This window comes from Corapipo altera, unplaced genomic scaffold (genome assembly GCF_003945725.1).
Source record: "Corapipo altera isolate COAL_440 unplaced genomic scaffold, ASM394572v1 45, whole genome shotgun sequence".
In the NCBI taxonomy this organism is placed as follows: Eukaryota; Metazoa; Chordata; class Aves; order Passeriformes; family Pipridae; genus Corapipo; species Corapipo altera.
The window spans coordinates 16,254,164-16,279,575 of NW_020884877.1; the positions used below are offsets into that span (position 1 = coordinate 16,254,164).

Here is a 25,412-nt window from a genome sequence, read left to right on the forward strand (position 1 = left end):
TATTAAAAAGTCAAAGGTTACTGACCTTTTCAGGAAGGACTAGTGAAGCTGACATTAAAGTGACATGTGATTATAAAGATCATTCCCTACCAAAAAAATGCTGATTTTTTTCCGTTTTATTCCTTCATTTAAAGACAGACGTAAAAGGAAAAGAATTCTCCCTTTTATGTCTGTCACTTTACATCACATGGCTTTTCTTTTTCTAGGCCTGCTTTGTGTGTAATCTTAAATCTTTTACCTTATATGTTTTCAGATGATCGAGACAATATCCTTGGAGTACACAAAAAGGTTATAGTACTGAGTTTTCTTTGGGGTTTTTTTAATGCCTTCTTTGGTTTAATATGTTTAATGCTTGTGAAAGGTGACAGTGGTTTTATTGGCATTTAGAAATCTAGTTCTCAAGCAATAACACTGGCAAAGCAAAAGTTGTAACAGTGCAGGCTTGTCCACAAAGCTCTGCCAACACAGCTCAATACCATCCCATCCTATTATTTATTATAGTTTCTACTACATTGCCCAGTGGAGGTGTCAGGTATGTTTGTATACAGTTTCCCAGATAACTTGTGGAGTCGTTTTAGGAAGTCATATTTATGTCACATTTTTCATTTTCCAATAGCGCTACTACCATTGATATTAAATAAAAACGTAGGAGTTCCTTCCGTGGACACAAATTAATTTATGATTCCAAGATGAATACATCTGATCATCCCAAATCATTATTGCTAATGTTTTTCATCACTGTGTTGATAATTCAATATAGGGCATATCCTCTGTTTGGCCCTCCTTGTGGGAAGTGTTTTGCTGTGGAAAACTTCCCAAGATATTCTCCAGTGAACAAAGAAAAAAAAACTCTTTACTTTCTCTGTTCTGATTTTATTATGATTGCTCTTCCCACCCAGCCTTAATTTTCTGTGGATCCTCAGGATTTCTGTTCATAAATACTGCAGTTATGATAACGATTCTTTTTTGCTGGTTGTTGCTCTAATTCATTTTAGCCTGCCTTAATATGTTTCCACATTTCATGAGGATTTACGATTCTGTTTCCTTTTTTGGACACAACTTCCTTTGTGTCCATCTTTTTGGAAGATGTCTTCTGGTTGGTTTTTTTTTTGTAATTGTCCTAGCCCTGTGGTTTATTTTGTTGGCATCCTTCAGAGCTCAGCCCTGCGCTGCAGCTAAAGGGCTAAATTATTGTACAAACTGTCCTGCAGCAAACTCCCATGGAACATAATGCAAACAGTGGATTATAGACTTTCAGTGCATCCTGTAATTTTATTCATTCAGAATGTACTCCTATGCTTCTAAGACCAAAACCAGTGTTAAGCTTTCCACGCAATAACCACATCCCAAAGCACAGCAAGGAGCACAGAGCTGTCATAGTACACAAAAAACCCATCTCTATACAATCTTTTGGGATGTGCCAATCCTTTTCCCTAATTCACTGTTAGTACACTGAATTAAAACTGGTAAGTTTACAAACACTACTTGGAATCAAGCCACTATGACCGATAAAAACAAAATTCTAGAACTCTTAAATAAGTGGGTGCCACATTTGGCACCATCCCCCTCACATACAAAGAGCTGCACACTGGGAGCTTCACTTAATTTGTGTCAAAAGGATGCCTGAAGAAAGTATCTGATTAAGAGCAAGGACATACAAGAGAAAGTATTTGCATAAAACAGAAAGTATTTTCTAAGGTAACAAATGCACACCTCAAATGGGAATTAAAACAAAATCACATAACTCAGAGGGACTATTGTAGAGCACGTGGGTTTGTGAGGAAGTTGCTACAGTACTAAACATAGAGAGTCTGGTAGAAGACTGTCATGAAAACATACTGTATGCTTTATTACACTCTGCTTTAAAACAGCTTCATTATGTGTTTTTACAGAGAATTCTTTGTACAGTTCAAGAAAGAAAATAACGTTGCTACAAATCACAGGAATTTTGTCTGCATTTTATGCCTCTAAACTTTTCTCTGCTGAGTCATCTGACTGGTCACACAAGAATACATGTCAGCTTGTAGCTTGTCATGGAGCTGATTAGAGACTTTTTTTGAAGAAGTTGAAGCTAATGTGCTTAAGCTATTGAACAAAAATGTCATATATGCTCTTCATGTGCACTTTGTTCTCTATATTAAATCATATGCATCATAGATCTTTAAGGACAAAATTACTGATGCACAGCACATGTGCTCCTTTAACCACTACAGTTCACCCTAGTAAAGTATTATCAGAGTTCCTAAGACTATAGAAAGGAAATTATCATGCTCTATTTTCTTCTGCTGTTGTCATCTCTCAGGGATTTTTTCCCCCATAATGATTTAATCTTGTTGAAAATTTTGGGTTCACATTCAATTGATGGTGCCCTCTAGTAACTGGACTAAGTTCCCAAAGAGTTTTTTCACTCTTGTAGGCCCTAAATTTTATGTGCAGCAATACTTCACAAAATTCATGACTGTCTCCAATTTTATCAGTGCTTACTACTTCCTACAGGCTTTTGTTTGAAATGTACGTTTCTTTGTGTGGCTTGTTCCATGCTAACAAACCATTTTTCTGATGGAGGCTGCTCAAGGTAACAGAGGTATCTACAGACTCTAAACTTTTCAGCACTGTCATTTTGCATCTTTAATTAGTTTGGCCTCTTCCCGTACTTGCACTGGAACCTCGGTGTGTTCTTTATCTGACTTAGCATCCTTAAGAGCGGCTTGCCCTCCCTGAGGAGAACAAACAAGGACTGCAGCGGCGAGCCCTCGCCAATAACACCGAAATTAAAAAGCAACCACGAATGAGCAGCAGGGACATTTGAGTTAGTTTTCGCTGCACATCCCACCGAGAAAACTTTCCTCGTGCCCTCGGGATAAACAAGGACTGGGTAAACTCGGGACCTCACAGACTCGAGGCAGAGACACTTTCTGGAGCGTTTCCAGGGAAGGGCGTCCCGGAGGAGGGGCCGCCGCCTCACAGCCCCCGCCCGCCCGTGCGGAGCTTGGGCGCCGCTCGCGCCCCTGGCCGCTCTCCAGCAGGTCCGTGTGCGGGGCGGGCCGGGCTCGGGCGAGCCGGGCACACACACACCCGCCTTCCCAACACCCGCGGAGGTGCCGCGGGACCCTCCCGAGCCCGCCCGGGGGAGCCCCCGCCGCCCCGGTCCCTGCCCGTGCCGGCGGCCGAGGGGCCCCCGCAGCCCAGCGGCGCCGTGAGGGACCTGCCGCCCCTCCCGCCCCGCGGGCGATGGAGCCGCCGGCGGCCGCCGCTCGCCAGGTACCGGGGCTGACAGCGGGGCGGGCGAGGCGGGGGGCTCTCCGGGCTCAGCGAGCCCGCCGGCACCCGCCTGACCCCTGTCGGCCCGTGTCCGCGGGACGGGCATGGGGTGCGAGGGGCAGCGCGGCCGGTTGTGGCGGCTGAGCGCGACCGGCCGCTGGAACGTCCCCGCTCCACGGCCGAGCTGGAGGCAGCGATGGCCTCTTCGTCTCTGTTCGGTTGTCCCCGAACTCGTAGGAGGGAGAAAGAGTCATAGGTACCGCGGAGGGGAAAAAAATGCGTTCTGAGGGGCTTTATCCTTGTGAGGCAGGGGAAGGGCGGCTGCTGGGCACGGCTGAAATTCGGTGTCGAGTGAGGACCAGGGCGTGAGCGTGGTCCTGCCGTGCTCCATCATCTCCTGCCGTGCCCGGCGCTGTCGGTGCCATAGCGAGTGGCCCCAGGAGAGGACCCTGCGAGAAACAAACGCCTCCCGTTCCCTCTCCCGCAGCCTCCTGCGTTGCACAGCTCTCTAGACGGGCTCCCAGCAGACGTCCCTCCCCGTCTGCAGGCCGGGTGCACCCTCGAGAGCGCTACCGGAGCCGTTTCACCTCTGTCACATCTTCTGTTGCCCTTTCTTCTCCTTTTTGCCCATTTAAATGGGTCCCTTCCAGGTGGGGAAGGGACCAGGGTTGCACGATGCACATTTTGTTCATTTCTTGTAGCAACTGAAGAGAGGGGACTGGACTGTTCTAGTTCAGTGCAATTCCACGTGTACAGTGCTGTAAGTAGCAGAGGGCATTAAAATTTCAGGAGAGAATGACAGGGATGCTCCTGCTGCTGAAATCAGTAGTGAGATAAAAATGTAGCACCAGTAAGTCTAGATAAAAAACAGCTGAGGGAGAACGTTACTTATGAAACTGTATGTGTTATGAAGAAGATAGAAATTAGTGGTTGTTTTGTCTGTGATGCCAGAAATTTTTGGGACACCAGGTGGATATACTTAATGATAGATTCAGAACAAAGAAAAATACCTGTCTGTTTATATGATGCATAGTTAAACCATGGCATTCATTGCCACATGACATTGCAGATGCTAAAAATTATACATAATTTCGAAAAAGAGAAAATTCAAAGAGCAGACTAAGTACACCATGTTTTGCTTTTGTAGAACACAGGCAGGCATTTTCTTCATTAAATGTTCCTCTTTTGAATTTCACAACTTCACTTAAAATATTGTCTTTCTAATGAATAATTCTAAAATGTTCTCTGACAATATAGTGGTGATCTGAGGAGAGGACCACTGTTTGCTTATGAAGAAATACTTTATGAAGATTAGAAATTTAATTTTTGAAGCCACTTGCTACAAACTGTACTTCCAATTTTGGCTTGTACCAAACTTTCCAACAGAAACTTTCTGGGACTATTCATAATTAACTAAACCATTGAATGGCACAGAAATATTTAAAATGCTGGATAAAACCTTGGATTAGAGTATATCCAAATGTTGACAAGCTTTACTAGTAACTCTTAAAATTAATTTCATTTCCCTGATTCAGGGGCAAATTTTTGCTGACTAGTCGTATTAGCCAAAGTATTTTCAAAACTACTTGATTCCCATTTCTGCCTTTGAAATGTGACTAAAAAGCTCTTTGTTTAGCAGCCTACCTCTGAGTTTATATACATTTCTGTCCTTCCACTTATTATTTTTCAGAGAAGAATTACAGAAGATTATGGGTCAGAGTTATACAGGAATTAGATGCCTAATACCCCTTTGATTTCTCACTGAAAGAAATGGGATTTATTTATCAAAATACCTCTACAAATCTGAGTCTATGAAAAGTGGGGGTTCTTTATCTTTCATAGACTACATGTAAAATCCTTGTTCTCATCTCTTTTTCTCATGTACAGTGTTTTCATTGTCTTCCTGAAATAGGTAGAAACAGATGACCAAATAGCCCTCCTTAGTAAGCCCAGGAAAAAAGGAGGAAACAGTGATCTGGCATCAGCTGCGTTTAACATCGTCAATTCAATCATAGGATCAGGCATTATAGGTAAGTCTACTTTTCTTTCCTCTTCTGTGTTCAGCCTTGTTTATTCATGCATGATTATCCAGCTTGGAGAATAACACTGTCATCTTACTTTCTGCTGCTGTTTCTAAAGATTTTTCTCTATATTTATTTCCTTACAATGCAAAAATGCAGAGGGGTCAGCTGAGATCACATCTCAGTGACAAATACCCCACAGCCTCTTGGCCATAATGATCAGAGGCTGGACAGGTGCTAACAGAACTTCACACCTGGGGAACACTTTGTCCACTGAAAATGATCTCTCTGAGGTTATTAAGCATGCTGGTCCAATTTTGGAGATTCCTAGCATTTTTTTTAAAAATCTGAATATTTCTTTATTTTGGTTGTCACAAATAATTATTTGTAAAGGTTCTCCTATAAGTCTCTCCTTGTCTTTGCAGGATTGCCATATTCAATGAAGGAAGCTGGTTTTCCTCTAGGAGTACTGCTTTTATTTGTGGTTGCCTACATCACAGGTACTCTAAAGGCAGTTTCTCTTTTAAAGGGAAAATTAGTCCTGTGACATTTTGGCTGTTCTTGAGCTTTATGATACCTTAAACAAGTATATCTATGAGAGTAAAAATTACTAATTTTTTCCTTTACCTCACTAATCCCTTGAGCAGATTAGTAAAAGTAGAGAATTACACTGTACAACATATAAAGCTGCTTTTTGTGTGCATTTATTTTCATAAAGCCTAGTTTCTTGGACTAGTCAAGGTAACATTTGAAAGAATGTTTTTATTTGTGCCTCATAATGACATGTTTTAGTCCACTGTTTTTACCCTAATTAGGAGACTGATCCTTGAGTGGGTTGTATATCACTGTTTTTAAATGTACCACAGAATGCAAACCTTTGGTTGTACTATGATTTTGAATATTTTCCTTCCAATATGAACCTATAACTCCTGGATTTGGTGGGTTGAAATATTTTTCTAATCCCTGATCTTCCCAATGACACTGTTTTCCTTTTAAGAGACTCTCTTTTTTAAGGAGTGAAAGAAGATGAGAAGTAACCAACCACAAGTTGGTTCATATTGTCTTTAACAGTACTTTATATTTTAACAGATTATTCCATTATATTACTAATCAAAGGAGGAAATCTGTCCAGTACCAACACATATCAAGAGCTGGTCAGAAAAACCTATGGTCGTGCAGGTTATATAATTCTTTCAACTCTTCAGTTTTTATATCCATTTATTGGTAAGATCACATAAAATATCAGTGTTTGAGTTTTATAAGTAACAAGCTTTTTTACACTGCCTCATTGTTTCACTGGTTAAATATTAAGAACTGTGTAAAGAATGTACTATATATGCCTCTCTACTATTCAAAAAAAATAATTAAATTTACTTTGTGTGTTCTGAAGAATGACCGAGGAAGAATTCAATGAATTGGAGGACCAGAATAATAGAAATTAACTGAAATGTAATAGCAGGGAAATTCATGATCACACATGTAAAAATGAATGACAAAAGTAGCTATGAAAAATAGCAAAGGACATTCTGTTCTGGAATGAGCAACAGAGCACAAAGTTGATGAGCCTGAAACAAAAGGAAAACACGGCTTTAGGAGTATACAGAATTACTATTTTTTCAGAGATGCAATATTACTGTAATTGAAAAAGCCACTAATCAGCTCTTGCTTGAATATTGTCTACTGTCATTGCTCTTGAAAAGCATTAGTTCAGCCTCACGCCCAACAAGCTACTGGGAAGTAGGGCAGTCAAGACTTCTTTGAAGAGGAAATAGTAAAAGAGCAAATAGGTATAATCTGGGCAGGAATTTATGAGATGAGAAGTTTGAAATAAAGTCACATTCTAAATCTGTCCCTTACAGGAGTAACGTGATCAAATCAAATCTTATATAATCTTGATAGTTTCACACATTTGGCTGCAAGAGGTGGTGACTTGGGATACCCAGGTCAAAATTCCTGCTTCGTGAATGATCAGTCCCAGGTAGCTGAGATTTTTAAGGGAGTCAAGTTACTGTTACTGCAGGCAACAATGTTACACATGTAATTATTCCCCCACTGTAAATCAACTACTTTGTAGATAATACAAAAAAGAATTGTAAAGGTCTCAGTCCTCACCATGGAACTACTTATGCACTTGTATGTACTTGAATTCATTTCTGTAAGTAGTGTTAATGACTTACAATTTCACAACAGTGGATATTTATGCATTAAGGTCAATACCTATGTGTATGCTGTCTGACTGCTGAATACCACATGAGTGTATAAATATATTTTATGTGTATACACACATGCACAAATATATACACTTTTAGTGTAGAATTAGACAAGAATGACATGTGAATGTTAAGTCCACATCACTTATTAATAGAGCGGGAGGACTGGAAGTCCATATCTGATATCTTAATCTATTTTGTTCTTTCTTCTGGTTTAAAGGTTTTGCTAGTTTTTTGCATTGGCTAGAAAGTCCCTTGTGTTTCATTACAGGACTAATTATTAGACTAACACAGAACTTTACTAAATAGAAACAAGAATTTGAAAATAAACTGACAAAGAATTGCTATTTGAAACAAACTGTTTCAAAAAGCCTTTTTTACCTCTTCTGAACTAAGTTTATATGTCAAGTCAGCACAATGACCTTGCTTATCAGGCTGAATTATTGCTTAGGTTGTACCTGTTTAAAAAAAAAAACACAAAAAACAAGAAAAAAATAAAAGGAAGTGTTAAATAATTTTTTTAATTCTGTTTCAAACCTGAAACTTACAACTTGTTGGTGCTAGCCAGCATTTGTGTAAGAGGGACAGTGGCATATGATCCTGAAGTCTGCAAAATATGTGTGTTCAGTGTTTATCAAATATTTTGGATATGACTTGTACTAACAAAAAAAATTATTTTTCTTTAAGCTATGATCAGTTACAACATAATAACAGGAGACACTTTAACCAAAGTTTTTCAGAGAATTCCTGGAGGTAAGAGACATTTAAAAAATTCAGAATGGGGGATTATGTATTGGATAGAAGTGTAGCATTAGTATTTTGGGGATTACCTGTTACTTTGCTTCTCAATTGCTCTTAAATATAGTTCAAATTAAGAACTTGAAGCCTGTTTCTATGAATGGGTTTTCTTGAAGATTTTTTTGTTATTGTTTTGGGTTTTTTGTTTGTTTGCTTGTTTGTTTTTAGTTTTGGGTTTGTATTTTCTTTCTGTTTCAATAAGTCTTTCCTAAATAAAACCCCTAATCTTTGGTTATCAGTGGACTCAGTGTCAGTGAAGAGACCACATGCTTCAGTGAAATACTAAGCAAATAGGAGTGGATCTTCCCCAGTTGTTTATTTACAACGTCATTTTTTGTCATGTTTTTTAGATAATTGCTGTAATGGTCATTTGAAGTGCACTTGAAACTGCACTTCGTCTGGTGAATAATTCAGGATGAGTTGCAAATAATATAATGAATTTAATGTTTACTTAAGCGTATCTGTAGTAGCTGGTCCTGAACTGTGTGTGTAACTTTCAGTCCTCTTAGATATTCACTGCAAAACCAGATGTGGCACTTTGAGCTTTCTAACTCATGCCCTTGTGCCCCTTCCTGTGCTCTAAGTTTCCCCAGCAGAATCAGTGGAGCAATTTGTGTGCTCGTTTGTGATCTACTTTAGCACAAAGCCAGCTGAGTTAAAACATTCTTTGCTGGGAAATTAAACTAAAAGAGAACACGTCTGCAATGAAGTGGAAATTAGTATTTGTATGAACTATTTGATTTCCACAGGAGGATTATAGTTTTCAGCATGTGAAGCCTGCAAGGTGTGGATGTAGTTTTAACTGTCACACTCTGTTGTTCTGTGCATACCTGATCAAATTGATAGTGACAGTGAATATCTAATGATTTATATGTAATATGACTTCTGTCATAGGAGGAACCCCCAGCATGGCAAATCTTTTTACCTGTCTGGTAGAATACCCACCTGGAAAGATGTGAGAAAGCATTATTGTCTCTCAAAGAAAAGAGGGAACAGAACAGATTTTTCCATGTTAATTGCCAGTCACTTTCCAGCCAAAATTATTCAGCAAGTGTTCATTCAAGCCTAGGATTTATGGTAACCTGACTGAAACTGAGATGTGTTTTATTTTGTCATTGGCTTGAAAAAACCCACCAGTTATACAAATAAATCCCACTGATTGCATGGAATATTATAACATTGTTGCCTTCACATGGTAATCTATTTTGCAAGTGGAAGCCAGCTGATGGCAAGAAAGGTTTTCAAAAGAAACCTCAAAATTAACTTATTTTAGGATTGCTCTTTAAGATTTGACCTATCTTCAACAGCCCAGTAGTTGAAGTCCACACACAGTGTGAAAAAATCCTCAAGAGTAAATGGCATAAAGAAGTAGTAGAATGTTTTACTTACAGTCTCCCAACATTGACCCAGACATGATGAAAGACATTAACACTAATCCATATGTAGGAATGCCAGACTTTCTGATTTTAGTTTAATATATCCTATAAATTATGCATTTGGCTTGAATTTCCAGAGTTCTTTTGATTATGCACATGCTGTGCATGGCTTCCTAAAGGTTAGTTAATACCTAGTTTTCAGTGTTACTTAACCTGAGTAAAGGGGATAAAAGCTTGATCATCAACAGTTTGTTTTTTCCTAAACTTTCAAATGTAATAAATCTGTTCCTCATGTCAGTCTCTTAAGGAAATAAATTATTTTCTTTTTTCTTTAGTTGGGCTGGATAACGTGCTTACTGACCGTCACTTCATAATTCTTCTTACCACCATCATCTTTACCTTACCCATATCTTTATATCAAGACATAGCAAAATTGGGAAAGGTAAATCATAACAGCAGTTTGGTTTTTTGTATGCCATTAGAAAATAAGTGCCAGTCATAACTTAATGTAAAATTATTAACAAATACATTACGCTGCTAAAAGAACAACCTTTCAGCATCTTACTGACTGCAGTAATATTTTTATCTTTACAGATATCTCTTATCTCTCTGATTTTAACCATTGTCATCTTGATAATTGTGATGGTGAGAACTGTAACCTTCAGTCCACAAGTGTGAGTATTCTTACACTTGTCACGAATTTAATTTTTGATTATGCAATCTGTTAGTTCACTCTTGCATATATTTGCATAATTCTGGAACATGCCTCTCTTGGGAAAGACAGATAAGTGAAAAATTTTTACAAATAGTAATACAAAATGAACACCTAAATATACTTTATCCTTTTTCTTTTCTTCTTCTGAATGTAACCAAATCTAGAAAAAGTCTCAAAAACCCTACAGTTTAATTGGAAATTGCAGATGATATGACTAACAGCAGCTGTGTCCTGAATGGGCATGTGAGGTTGTCTGTCGTTTGGGAATTTTTTTTATTTTGTCCATTTGTCAGAAGGCCTATATTTACAACCTGAAGATAGCTAGTATCTTAGGAATACTTCTTCTTCTGTTAATATAATAATTTCATAATAAAAATCCATAGAAATAATGAAAATTTTTAAAAATGAATTTAATAAAAAATTTATTCTGTTATTTGAGAAAAGCATGCAAACCTTTTCATACTCTAAAAGTAGTGTTTAACATTAGCCATTGAAGTGTTCTAGACCATTTAGTACACGTAAGTATATGTTGTGGCAATATTTTTGTAGTTATATTGCAAGAAAGTGTTATGAATCTATTCTTCTTCTTTAATAGCCTAGAAGAGCTGCCTTTTTCTTCATCCTTTAAGTGTGAAGATATAATAAACATGAAAAACTATTTCTGAATGTGCTGTTTTATTTATTGGAACAGGTTTATATATCTTATGTGCCTGTAAGAAGTGGATCCTTCCACCAGGATTGTTTGAGCCTTTTTATGCATAATTGTTAATTTGTTTTACTGCTGCGATACGTGGGTTAATTGCAGGGTATTCAGGTTTAATGCTAGGAAGATGCCTAGAATAGCAGTTTCTAAAGTTGTCCCAGATGATGTTGTCTATCATCCACAAAATGACGCACTCAGAACAGTGTGGGACTTCCCACCATCTTTCTGAAGCAGCATGTTTTTCATACTGTGTGTTGAAGGGATATTTGAAAGGTTAATCTCAAAATCCCCTGTCAAGAAAGGAAGAAGCTATATATAATAGTTACTGATAACCTTGTTACTATGGTAACGTTTCTTCTCCACAGTTGTGATGCACTGAAAAATATGGAATGCATGATTTTATTTTTTCTTGAAATAAGTAATGTTGGGTTTTGGTGATTCTTGAAGTTTTACTTTTTAATTCTTTAGAGACTTCCATTTTTGCCTTTATATTTCTTGTTTTCAAAAATGCATCTAGCAAGTTGATAAAATGTTAGTAAGAATTTTTTTTTCCTTTCAAATATTTGTTAATGTCTACGTTTTCTCCTTGTACTCTTTTTACTATTTTCATTTTACAGTTAGGTATAGACATATATGTTAATTATTAAAACTCTCTTCTATTATTTTGTTAGTTGTATCCTGGTATGCCATCTCTCATTTTTTTTCTATGAGAATAAAGAACACTGTTTTATTTTAATATGGGTCTGATCATATTACAAATGAAACAAGTGAATTAACACATTTATTGTAAATCCTTGTTAAAATACAATATAATTTGGAGTTTCCGAAGAGACTTGATTGGGCCAAGAGTATTTAATCCCTACAACTGTTGTATGGTTGAACTGATTATGTGCCTGTCATTCATGACAGGTGATTTATTCTTGGTAATTCCATGGTTTCCCATTCCAGTTCTTATGCATTCTTCCTAAACGTGTATCTTACTCCATTTTATGTAGGTTGCTTCTTGGCCCAACCACAGTGGAGAAGGACAGCAAACAGCTCATTCTTTTTCAAATTCTTGAAAAACACCTGTAAAAAACTTGTCCCACTTTGGGGATCCTTTCAATAGACTAAACAAACACAATTCCTTTAGTGTTTCTCTTCTTGTCATTTACTGTGCTTCTCATCGTGCTCAATGGCTGCCTTAAGTTTTCTGCAAATAAAAGTGAGATCATGATGCCGCACCTGCCCGTGGTATTCCCTCTGAGAAGCAGAGAAGAAAGCTTTATGTATCTTAAATGCAAGTGTCTTAAGATCCCTTGCAACTGTATTGTTTGGGAGGTGCCACACTTCCATTTATGTAATTCAGTTTGATGTTTTTTTGGGTGGAGTGAGTTGTCCAGGGACATTATAGGGCTGTTATTGTCATGTTAGTTCTCCAGAGAAAAAACCCTCTGTATTTATAATGAGGGATAGTTTAATAGATAGTTTAATTTTTTTTCCTTTTATAACAAATACCAAACTGAGAAACCAGGGTGCTTTTTTTTTTCAGTTTTGCTTTTGATTACTATCATCCATATGATTATTATTGCCTGAATGACATAATGAACCTGCAGATAAAATCCAGTGTTTTGGATTACTCAGAGTTTACTCTCAGTATTTCAAGATGTTGGATAAAAATACATTTTGATGATCTGATCATTATTTCCATCTGCTCATAGCTGGGTATTTACCTACTGTGATCAAAAATAATAGGTTAGAATATCTCAAACAGTAAATGTACAGTATGTTAATACTGCATAAAATAGTTTCAGCTTTGAAGCATGAAGTTAACATTCATTGCTGTAAAAAGAAACATTTCATGTTTATATTATAAAGATGGATCATTTTAATTTAATTTGGTGTTCTTTTGCAAAGAATGTCCTGATGTCAGTGTCTACATAGTACATAAATCTCTAGGAAAAACTTCAAGAGCATCTGCTACATGTAAAGAGGATGTGAGAACTACTCAACTAGCAGCTGATCATAGGGATGAAATACCAAGTGCTCAGGAAACAAACATGAAAGTAGAAAGTTGATTCTTTCCTTCATATAAAAAAATCCAGTAGTAAGCAAAGATAAACTTTAATGTGTGATGAAATTAAAAAATAAAACTAAACTCCCATATATTTACAGAATTGGTGAGTAATTCATTAAGGAAGAAAGAAGAATTAAAACACCTGTAACTAAGTGGGGCTGACATAATAGCTTTTCCTTTTCTGTGTCTTTCACAAGATGACTTTGATTAATATAAAATCCAAGGCTGATGTGAGCTGTACTCATTTTCTTTCTGTTATATTGAAGTTATATATAGCATCTGTAAAGTTCTCAATATCTTTAAACCTTTAAAACTTAAAAAGAACTAAAAAGGTATTTTATCTTAGAATAGAATTAAATTGAAATTTTACCGTTAATTTCCTAAAGGTCTAAATAATTGAATTGAACCTGAATTAATCTGTGAGATGTTCCTGGATTGACTGCCCGTTTGTATCTAAACTTGGTGGTTTGTCCTTGATCTTCAATTCAAAACAATGGAAATCTTTCACTCATTCCAACATGTAGTTCCCCTGCCAAAAATATGAGTTTATACCTCTGTAGAAATTAACTTTTTTTTTTTCCAGTCAATGTTTTATACCCACAAAATGGGTCGAGATCAGGGATGTGTGTTTTTCTTGCCTTCCTTAAAGATGTTTTGCTTCTCATGCACTCTGCTACTGTATTATGTTTGGCGGTGTTTCTACATAAATGACAGAAAAGATTTTTGCATAACATGGATAGATGGGGAATATTATGCTGTATTTTACAAGAAGTAGAAGATAGGCCATTTTAGACTGCCAGACAAATTTGCCCAACTCTCACTCATGGTCTGGATGTGAAATTCCTTTCACCCTGCTAGGATGTCTTAACCGTTGCCTGATTCATTTGTTCTTTTCATTTCCCTCTGCTCTTATGTAGATAAACATGAATATTTTCAAAACTTTTAAAAACTCACTAACATGCTTATTACACTATACTTTCACTTTCATATGCTGAAGACTGAGTAGGGCCTTATCTTCTTAAACTTTAGGCTTTCTTCATCACTAAGCCTCACTACCTGCAGTCTGTCTTGCTGTTGTCTTAGTTTCAGCTGAAACTTTTTCCTGTCTGGGGACTCCCTTGGACTGTCTTTTTTCTAAATCTTTTATTTTTTTTGTTCCAAGAATCACATCTCGGGCTTTACTTTGTGTTAAAGCTTCTACTATGTATGATAGACAGTACAGCTGTCAACAAGCGCATTTAGTATCACAAATGTATTTCTTCTGTTACCTTTTGTTGTTTCATCTAATACTTCTTCTCTGGCATGAAAAAAACCTTTCTGTTCATGCAGGCATCTCCTGTGTTTTTATACACTGAGTGAGGAACAGCGAGCTGGCTGGTTTTGTCATTCATCGATTTTTGCAGCTACTGCTATTCTTGTATAAGCAGCAGTTAAAATCTTCCCCTAGCAACCCCTAACAAGAATGTAGGTCAAACTGGTCAGAACAAAGTCCATCAAAAAAAAAAAGTCTGTCTTGAACAGTTGCAGCAAGATTGAAAGAGCACAACAGGTGTGATGTTACCCTGCATTCTACACACTTTTTCAGGGTGTGTGTGCATCTGCCTACACAGACATTTATATTTATATCAATGTGTGTATGTTTACCTTGACTCTTGATGTTTCCACTAGCTGCCCTTTGCCTTGTGAGTAATTTTGTATGATTGTTCACTATATGGCCCTTCCATAACTAATGCCTACTGTTCCCTGACACAATTTTTTCTTTCTGACTATGAAGTCTTATTTTCTATAAACACTTTCATATCACCTGAACCCTTTTCCAGGAGCTTTGTATAAGTCTGTATGTCCTGCAGACTGAACTTGGGGATAATTTCTTACTGATGTGGTCACAACTCTACAGCTGTTGACTCTCAGAAATGAAATTTCTTACTGCGTGCTTTCATGGTGTGAGATCCCTCTATTTCCACAGTATGAAAATGTTTTTCAAAGCACATGCAGCAGTATATGAGCTACTGTATAAAACAGTACATCTGTACCAACATGCATTGTAGGACATTACAAGCTGCTGGTAGTGCTCCAATCAGGGATCTGAAATTCTTCCTCTATTCTGCAACTAGAATGGAAGGAATTTATCTTCTTAGGCTGCTAAATAAGCAGGATTTTGTTCTTTTGGATTTTTTCCCCCAAATAATACTCCTAATCTGATTTACCATTCATCCTTAAAGTAAAGCTGTATTTTGGTCTGTTGCATGTTGCTAGTGCATAAGCTAACGCTGTGCAGGGGGAGAACTAGCTACTGTGATTTTTATTTTTTAAAATTGGTTATTTGGTCACTTTATTCAAAATGTTTCAAATTAAATTCCCGTGCTTTCTGCATTCCCTTTTTTAAAATCCCTATTTGTAGGAGCTCATAATATAGCTATAATGTTGCACAGGATGTACCATTTTAACAGAAATTAAATGTGTTTCAGACAGAAGCATTCTTTATTTCTGTGAATTTAAAAATATTTTGGTTTGTAAGGTACTAGATAATCTAATTCTTAATTATTAATAGAAAAGGGCCAAAGAAATCTGATAAGTTCTACTGTCAAAGGATAATATAAACAAAATTTTCATTCTGTATGTTTGCTATCAAAGCTGACCTCTAGTGGTTACAGAGTGGAACAGCTGTAGTGTTAGTTTTCTATATGCTATTTGTATTTTGAAGTATTATTGATATTTTTCCAATCAACTGTGAAGATTTTACTGAAAAATAATACACTCAAAATTATTTCCACAGGCATTTCTAGTGATAGTCATTTGAAATCAGTGGCATAAAGTTAAAGGAGCCCATATAAGGAACTACAGCATCTATATAGGGTCATAAGTCCTATTTCACAAGACAAATGCCAGATAGCTCTATTTCATCCATAGTATTTATTACATCTACATTCTGAGTCTGAGGATATTTTAGCAGGGCCATATTCAGCTGCTTAAGACTTGAAGCACTATGTTACAGCAATCAAAACAATATACTACATCTGAGGACAAAGAAAATTAACTTCTTTTTATACTCAGGTTTTGTTCACTTCAAAGTTAAGCTTAGCAACCACAACTTAAGAGCTGAAAAGGTGGTCTAAGTCTGAACTGAATGTGCATTAGATACTGTAAATGTGGGGGGTTTTAGTTAAAAAGGAAGGATTGACTATTTGAGCACTCAAGAAACAGTAAGATAAGAGTTCTGAAAGAGGAGACAGCAACTTTTTTTTTTTTTTAATTTTAGGAGCTGGAGGTGGAATTTAAACATTTGAAAGCAATAAAACCAGGCACAGCATATGCCACTATAGCTGTCAAAACCAGCTAGTTATCACCAGAGAGAGGGAGAGACAAAGCTGTCATTGTTACATTCACAGAAGTGGCCTGAGTGCCACTCTGCTTTCTAGGACAGTAGGAAAAGAGCAGCTAAGCCTTAGGTGGCAGCAGCTTTTCCTCTAAACAAAAGCAGCAATCAAAGTTAGTAGCAGCCAACTTTTTAAGACCATGCTTCTCTACATTTTTTGGTTTTTTTGTCTACTGTAGTATCACAAATATGATGTTTAACTGGCTTGTGGATTTCATTTAATGTTTTTAGCAAATTATATTTCTGGAAAAGGATATTTTGTTTCCTTCCTCATTTCTTCATTTTGGTTCTTTATTCAGAGATGAAGTTCACGCAGTAAATGTTTTTTAACAAAGTTTGTTGTTGGTTTTCTGTGGTCCTCCTCTAAGCATTACAATTACCAAAACTGTGGTCCAAAACCATGTGCATACCTTAAAGAAGGAGATATGGGGAATATTATATTCTTGCCTGATTATAAAAGTCTCCATATACTCTCTTACACTTTCTTTTGTCTGTACCCTCTTACACTTTCGTCTTTTGGAAAGTAGCAGAATCTCTTTACTATGAGGAATAGTTGGAACTGGTATAAAGAAAGGTAGACTGCCTCAGTTGATTTGTAGCTTAGGAAAAGATGTCTCTAGACTGTATGGGTTACATGTGCAAATTCAAAGGTAGAAATTACTTCTAAATAGTCAGAAGACATTTTGGATTGAAATAACCTTAGTAACAGCCTTTGCCTTCCCTGTTGCTATTTCTTGGTATATGATGACTTGAAGAGTTTATTTACAAAACCGAAACAGGCTGACATTTTTTACTGTGAAATCTGGTTACAGAAATACTTGAGTCAAAACAAGGGAGGTGGGAAAGGTATCTCCCCAGTTTAAAGTTGTTGTGAACACTGGGGCCTACTTCAGATAGTTCTGGAGATCTGACTAGCAGCAGTTCTGTATTACAGCATAATATTTTGAGAAATTTTTAATAACTGATAATTGAAAAGAGGATAATCTATTAAAACAAATATCTGTTTTAGACCCAAATCAGAAAATGCATGGACATTTGCAAAATCAAATGCAGTACAAGCCATTGGGGTGATGTCATTTGGTAAGTATTTTTTTCTGTTTTTATTTTTCAATATTCAGATCAGCTGTAAGGAATCATTTAATATTTTGGACCAAGAAATTGAATTTTTTATGGTTTGGGCTGTTGGTTTTTTTTTTTATATTAATGTTAAGCTGGTAGGAAAAAAAATGAAATTGACTGAGTCATCCATATGAATTTCATTTTTATGGTGTAAGACATTATCCTCATCCATTGCCCCCTAGCTGTTGCCACTGTAGCAGAGACAGAGGTATGCACGTGAATCCAGCTCATCTCAAAGCACCTGCATCAATGGGATTAGTCTAACTGATAAAGTGAGGAGGCTGTGATTGCTCTGCATTCCCTTGGATAACCTCTAGCAGAAAAGTCCTCATTCTGAAATCTGTTACTGCCTGCAGGATCTGGTATATTATTTCCTGTTAGAGTTGTGATAATCTGAGGCCTCCCAATGCTTGCTGCTGCCTCAAATGGATGCCATAGGAAGTCTGAAAGTAGCAAATGACTCTGTGGATTAAAAAAAAAACCAGTCTCAAATCTGCTTGGGTTCTTAAGCAAAAGAAGAGCAGGAAGAGATGGAATGGAGGTGTGGAGGGTGGGAAATGGCATGACATTTAAGGGTAATGTAATCAGAATCAGGATGATTATACACTTTCATCAAATCAACTAAGCAAGTAAAAGTTCTAGCCATTTATCTTTGCCACTCATTGCAGGATTAATGTTTGTATTTAATAATGAGTAGATTCAAACAGTGCTGTGTCTCTCTTTGTATTATGTGTGAATTCATACATTTGCTTGAACTGTCCTGTGTGTTTCAGCATTCATCTGCAACCATAACAGCTTCTTAATATATGGGTCTCTGGAAGAACCCACATTAAAGAACTGGTCTCAAGTCACACATGTGTCTGTCTCACTGGCTGTTGTAATCAGTGTTGTGTTTGCTACATGTGGATATATGACTTTTACAGGATACACAGAAGGTAAACTGCTCAGTCCCTCAATTTTGGTGCTTGCTATAATCCTTACATTTCTGCCTTTCTGTCTGACTTTTGCTGTAAATGTCTTAGTGACAAAAATCATAGTATGTATGGACAGAAATACGACATTCCTCATGGTTACCCAACAACCAAAACGGGATACAAAAGTGTCAGCTGCATATTAATAGATGTCAGATTCCCAAGCATAAGCATCACTGGTGAAAGACCTCTTTTAATACTTTCATAGCCAAAACACTTCTGGGGACTAAAAATCTATGATTTAGCCACATGGTCCAGTAGGAGAGAACAGTAAGAACAAAAATTGCCTTGATTTTTCTACAGGGTATCAGGTATATATTTTCTGTACGTTTCCTTATATTTTTTTCCTGTCTGTGCTAATATATCTCTGACTAATAGATACTTCCTGTCTTTACAGCAGCTGTTCTGCTGTAGCTAATCCTACTGTCCCCTTCGTGGGTATATGAATATACATAAAAGTACAAATATATAACCGATGTTGCATCATGTTATTTAACATAATTTTGTTGAAGTAAAAAAGGTATGTTCAGAAAGACAAGGCATAAATTTGTTCAGTGCATTACCTTTTCAGGAATAATACACATTTTGTAAGCAAGCAGATTTTCTGTTACTTAATAGTGACGTTCTAGATTGTAGAAGGCTTTTCTTATGAGCAGTAGCATGTAGTTGAGAATACAGGAGAATTATATGATGGGGGTTACTAGCTGATCTGTCCTTTTTTACCTGCCTCCAGTTCTTACTCCAGCAGAGTAAGTTACTGTTCTAGATGTACTATAGCTAGACTAAGTGCAGACTAGCTGAGACATTTAAAATATATATTCTGACTGCAGCTGTCCCTCAGCATACAACTCTAGTGTAAGTGGGTTCCATATTACCTTGTCTACACCTTTTGGCTGTTTTCTGTAAAGTACACCTTATTGCTTCTTCAGTGCCACTGTGAGCCTAAAATTAGTAAATCATGAGACAGTATTGTAATTGGATAGAAAAGACCTAATGGGTCATCTCATCGCTGTCTTGCACTGTCACTTGTGCCTCAGAGATCATTATTACAGATTCCTTGTGGTAAATGCTAAGCAAGATGATGAATTCTTTACTAATGCTTTTGTTGTTAGATATAAGATTTGCTAGGTAATAATCCATATGTTGTAATGGGCTTTTGGGGTCAGAATATATGAAATTGTTCACTACAGCTTACCAGCTATGATTAGATATTACCAGGGAAATGCAATTCTTCAGAGATAACTCCCTGGTCTTTGTGTAATTGTTGTTCTGGGAGTTACATTTTAGAGGAAATGTATCTTTTAAACACAGATTCTTTCTGAATCTGTCACATTTATTTAAACAAACACCAGCATGTCACACAAAATCTGTGTTAAGGGGAAGATAACAGATTACAAACTCTGATATGTATGTTTTAAGATATTTTTTAAAGATAAATGCTACTTCAGAGAAAAGCACTGCTACTAGCAGCATAAGCTGGAAGTTTCTTCTGGATGCAACTTGTGACTATAACTGCAGTTTCTTGATATGTGTCAGGAGAGGGGATCAGAAAGTCTCAATTACTCCAATAACTCCAGTAATCTGCACTTCAATTTGCAAACAGGCAAATGATGTGAAGTTCAAGCTAATTATGTTTTGCTATGCCTCAGGAGACATATTTGAAAACTACTGTAGAGATGACAACCTTGCTACATTTGGAAGGTTTTGTTATGGAGTTACTGTAATTCTGACCTTCCCTCTTGAATGTTTTGTGACCAGAGAGGTAAGAATTTATTACATTTTCCCTTTAACAATGTTGTTATATAATAATAATATTCTCACATTATTAATACATATTGTAGCTGAAGTCTATGGTTGATCTGTAGTAAATATCACCATATTTTATCCTGATACATGCAAGGAATATGAGGGACTAGTTCTACTCTTTAGACACTGGCAATGTAATGTTGCATTACATTCATTATTGTATTACCCAATGTCATATTAAGAATTACTTAATAATATCAGAACTGCTTAAAATTCCAAGTTTGGCATAAATACCACTGTTGTTACTATGTTGAGAATAGCCAAAAATAGCATACTTTTTACACTTAATAATTTTTCTTTTTTTAGAAACATCTCCATCTCGGAAATCTCTCTGTTCAATAAATAATTGTAATTTGGTTTTATTCTGTAGTGGACAAATGAGAAGAAAGTTAAGTATCCTCTAAATCCTGCAGGTATAACTAAGTCAGTCTTGGAAGTGTTCAGCAATTTTAGTAATGCTTGTTATGAGTTATTTTTGGAAGCAGATGGAGATGTTTCCTTGAAGCAAGATAAGTGAAATTCAGTCAATTTATTCTCATACATTCTTTTAGTTTCCTAAGGTTAGAAGATTTGGAATAATCTACTTGACAACATAAGGAGCAAAAACAAGGTTAAAAATTGTGGTTCTGTTTCAGGTGGTTGCCAATGTGTTTTTCCATGGGAACCTCTCAACAGTTTTCCATGTTGTTGTGACGGTAGTTATCATTGCTGTGGCGACTGGTGTATCATTAGTGTATGATTGCCTTGGAATAGTTTTAGAGCTGAATGTAAGTGAACCTCTATACTCTTTTATTTAAAAAATCACTTTTTAATAAAACAGAACACTCTAAAATCCACAGCTCTACTGAAAATCTTAAATAATTTGATGTAGTAGTCAGTAGTAATGTTAGCGGGAAAAAAAGGAATTATTCACTGCTTCAAAATCAGGTAAATAAAGGAGAAAGAAAGTTCAGGAAGTGAAGTTCATATGATTTAGAACAGTTTTGGAGATAGGGCAAATGGCTATGACTTAACAAAAGTATTTAAACTGCAGTAGAGATCACTAAAATACTCATCCAAACTGTATAGTGATACTGAATCTAGCATTTCTTTCTCTAGTCTCTGCCTCTGATGAAGTTGGCAAATTACTAAACACTGGGGCAGATCCTAGTGACTGCCTTGTGCCAAGGGGGCAAAAAAAAAAAAAGAGGGGTGTAGAAAGAAAGAACCAGTAGTAGTGAGACCAGAGAGATGGTAACTGGAATTTTTCCCTGCTTAACAGGGAGCAATTTTAGAATCTGGGTGTATGACTTTTAAGGGAATGGCTTTGTTTGCCAGTAGACATTCCTGTGTCTGGTATCTCCTCATAGCAGAGCTGAAGCTTACTAGGCAACCCACACAAGGTACTTGCTACCTTGAACCAGTTTTAACACATTTTATAACTTTGGTTGGCTGGCTGGAACTGCTGTGTAGTCTGCTCAAGACCTAGACTACTTGACTGAGTGGACTTAACAGACGAAGGCAGTATTTTTGCACAGAATGTACATTTAATAAAAGGAAATGTTAAATTAAAAAAAAGTCCAATCTATGTCTTAACAGTTTACCTTTTTTGGTCATCTATCTTTAAATAAAAAAGATGTGGAAATATGAAAGTTAGAAGATGTAGAAAACTTTTTAAGGGCAGCCCTTGCTTCTATATAGAAATATTTTAGAACTGCCTCCTTACATCCCTGTCCCTGCATTCACTGACAGTTTCAAATCACGTACTGCATGCTTAGTGATGAAACAAAATGGAGGGAGTTTTTCTTTAGGCTATATAATACATGTATGATAGATGATACATTCATATGTGTATTATGATACATGTATCATAATACACATGTACACTGTCCTGATCCACAGTGCAGTTTCTGCTAAGAGGTCTGTAATGAGTGCTTTTGTAGCAGTGATTTAGCAGGTCGTGCTTCCAGTAATATTATAAAACAGGTCAGAATATGCAGATAAGCTGCCCAATTACCCTCCTTTTAAAATAATTACCTACGTAGTTTCTTCTCAGTTAACATTTTCCGAATTATAACTAGATAAAAATTAACAATTTTCCTATTGGTTTGCTCAGGATGTATGTTTCCATTAAATTTTCTTATTCATAACAACTGTTGGTAATTTCTTTCCCATTTTCCCCCTCTGTTTTTACATTAGAATTGCAGAAAATTTACCTCTGTATAAATGTAGATATCAATAAAAGTAATTAAATGGGTGCATACAAACACACACCTATTCAGGCCAAATATACAAATCTGTCAAAAGCAAGCATTCCATCAATGCAGTATTTTTTTGCCTAAACAATTACTCAACAGTGAAGCTGATATTTAAAAATTAGGTTTTTGTTCTTCACATCTAAATATACATGCTTATGAGGTTTTTTTCTATTGTTTCCCCACACACAGGGAGTTCTGAGTGCTACCCCACTTGTTTTTATCATCCCATCAGCGTGTTATCTAAGGCTGTCCAAGGAGCGATGGAACCATTCCCATAACCTCATATCCGGCCTGATTCTTGCTCTTGGTGTGCTAGTGATGGCAGTTGGGTTTGTTATGACTGTCTTGCACCCCCAGGAGTGTAGCCATGGAAAAGAAATGTTATACTGCTTCCCTAGTAATGTTTCTGTTCACAACAGTACACTGCCACCGTAGGTACCACACCAGTCTCCAGACTAGATCAGGTACATCTCACAGTGAGCCATACATGCCAGTTTAAAGGAGGGTGGAACAAAGAGCTTAGTGCATATTTTGATATGCACTAAGAATTTTAAACTGTATAACTCTATTTATGTACTTGATTTTATGCTGCCATCCTTTTCCAGGTAAGACTTGAGTTTTAACTGTTGAAACACAAATTCTCAGAGGTGCCTTTCAGTAGACATTACTTGAATAACTTGCAAACCTAAAAAAAAGATTGCATTTTTTTAACTTGGTCTGCAATGCTGTTTAAAAGCTATAAATTAAATGTTCTGGAATGTAAACAACTCCCATGTTTCATTGATTTAATTTCATTTTTATTAATTTTAAAATCTTTTCATATATATTTATTAGCACACTGTAGTAGTGGACTTTTTGAAGTCCTGAGGAAAAGTATGTCTGGATCTCTGAATATTAAAATTCTGCTGTTAAATTGAAAGACCCTTATTAAGTCTGTCTTTGATTTTGCAATAACTGTCCTTTAGTGCTGAAAGTGGCTCTTAAGTCAAAGGGCAATTTTGTATTCTGACTGAACTGTAACTGACAAATTTAATTGTAACTGTTACAATTTGTGGTCTTCTAATTAAAAGATATTGCATGAATAAATCCACACAGGTGAATTTAAAGAGATTCTACCAGGCTGTCATTGTAAAAATTTACAGATTGACAGAGAAAAAAATTACATGTGCAACAAACACAGTTTGATTCTTACATTTATAACCCCATTTATTATTTCTGAAACTGAAATTAAACATTACTGTATATCAGATATGTGCAGCTTGAGCAAATGCTGTGAGAAGACATTGATTATCATTCTAGTCCTCTGATTCTTTTCAGTATATGATTGTTCACTTTGTCATGGTTTGTCAAATTTTGGTGATTTGTTATGTTTTCCAAAATTTATGTAACATCAAGGATTCATGTATATATATATATGTATGTGTGTATTTATGTAGATATATACATATATATATTTATAAATAGACTCACATATGCCTATAGAGTATGAGTAATTTGAAGTTGAGTAATATGAGTATCCTCAGTCATATCAATGCTGGGATTTTGAAAATGTCTTGTTATGAAATCAAACTGTATACCTTGAGTTAATTTTTGCATTATTGTGGTCATTGTGGTTCCTCTTGCCAACTAGATGTAAAAGGCTGTTTCATTTTTATGCTGCTTAATGGGGATGGTTTTTGTCTTCATTTCATACTTCATAACAAAGCTATTTCATTCAAGACTTCTACCTAAGTAGATCTTTAAGCAAGAGTCAATAGATGGCAATAATACTTGTAAGAATAATACACTTTCTAAAAGTAGTGTTTCCAAAATGAATGTTTTAAGTATCAGTGGGGGTTTTTTAGAATGGTGGGGGTTTTTTGTTTGGTTTGGTTGTTTTATTTGTTTTGTTTGGGTTTTTTTCTTAAGTTGTAAAGCAATTACAGTGAACTGTGAGTGTTATTCTGCTTTAATTTCCCTATATAGAGTCAGCTTTGAGGATGATAATTTTTCTGTTGTCCACATACCTGATACAGTTGACAGACTATATTTTTCACCAGTTTAGATCCAGCAATAGCTGATTTTGTCTTAGCTGTGGATGAGATTCACTTTCTTCTATGCCAAATGGAGTTACACTTAAATAATATTTCCTTGTGACAGCTAACGGCACCTTCCTGATGAATCAGAAATCTCTCATGAGCTTTATTTTCTTTCTTTTCTGATTTTTTTTCCACTGTCAAAGTGTGTTACCTTGTTTCAAGTATTAATTATAAGCAGTCTTTGCTTTAGTGTGTCAATGGAATAATTTATAACGTGTTGTAGTATTGCCTGTTCAACTTAAACATTCTGCTGAGGCCGTGTTGATATTAAATCGTGTTTGCATGTCCTTGATGAAGGATGAGTCTTTCTACTCTTTTCTACTTTACAAATGCAAATTTAAAGAAAATTTGTTTCATTACTCTTTCTATTTTGTAAAGTGTAAAGTCAGAGGTAGTAGTGGTCCATTAAATGTTTTCATTGCTGTTAAAGCTTCTTTTGCTCTTAGAAGATTCTTTTGCTAAAAATAATTGCATTCCTGTAATCATATGCTCGGTGCTTTTCACTCATGAATTTTCCAGGTGATGATAGGGCTCTCCCAGCTGTAACTATATTGAAAAAGGGAAATCAGATGTCATGGATACCATAAAGTTAACTGCTGTTTGGGTAATGGCTTTATAAAAGTTGCGGTCACTTCCTTTTCAGTATTGCATAGTGCAACTTACCTTTATTGAAATGACAAATAAC

At 36.3% G+C, this 25,412-nt stretch overlaps 1 protein-coding gene across 2 annotated transcripts; it reads left to right on the plus strand.

Moving 5' to 3' along the window:
* Positions 1–3,076: 3,076 nt before the first annotated feature.
* Positions 3,077–23,680, plus strand: SLC38A11 (solute carrier family 38 member 11). 2 transcript variants are annotated; one of them, XM_027637503.1, is made up of 12 exons: positions 3,077–3,261; positions 5,174–5,291; positions 5,708–5,782; positions 6,372–6,506; positions 8,180–8,245; positions 10,002–10,108; positions 10,261–10,340; positions 17,526–17,596; positions 18,409–18,570; positions 20,256–20,368; positions 21,048–21,179; positions 22,839–23,680. In XM_027637503.1, the coding sequence occupies exons 1-12, from the start codon at positions 3,232–3,234 to the stop codon at positions 23,082–23,084; spliced, it is 1,335 nt and encodes a 444-aa protein (XP_027493304.1). In that variant the 5' UTR covers positions 3,077–3,231; the 3' UTR covers positions 23,085–23,680. The 2 variants fall into 2 exon arrangements, with proteins under 2 accessions (XP_027493304.1, XP_027493305.1); XM_027637504.1 differs by lacking the exon at positions 3,077–3,261 and adding an exon at positions 3,401–3,517.
* Positions 23,681–25,412: the final 1,732 nt, after the last annotated feature.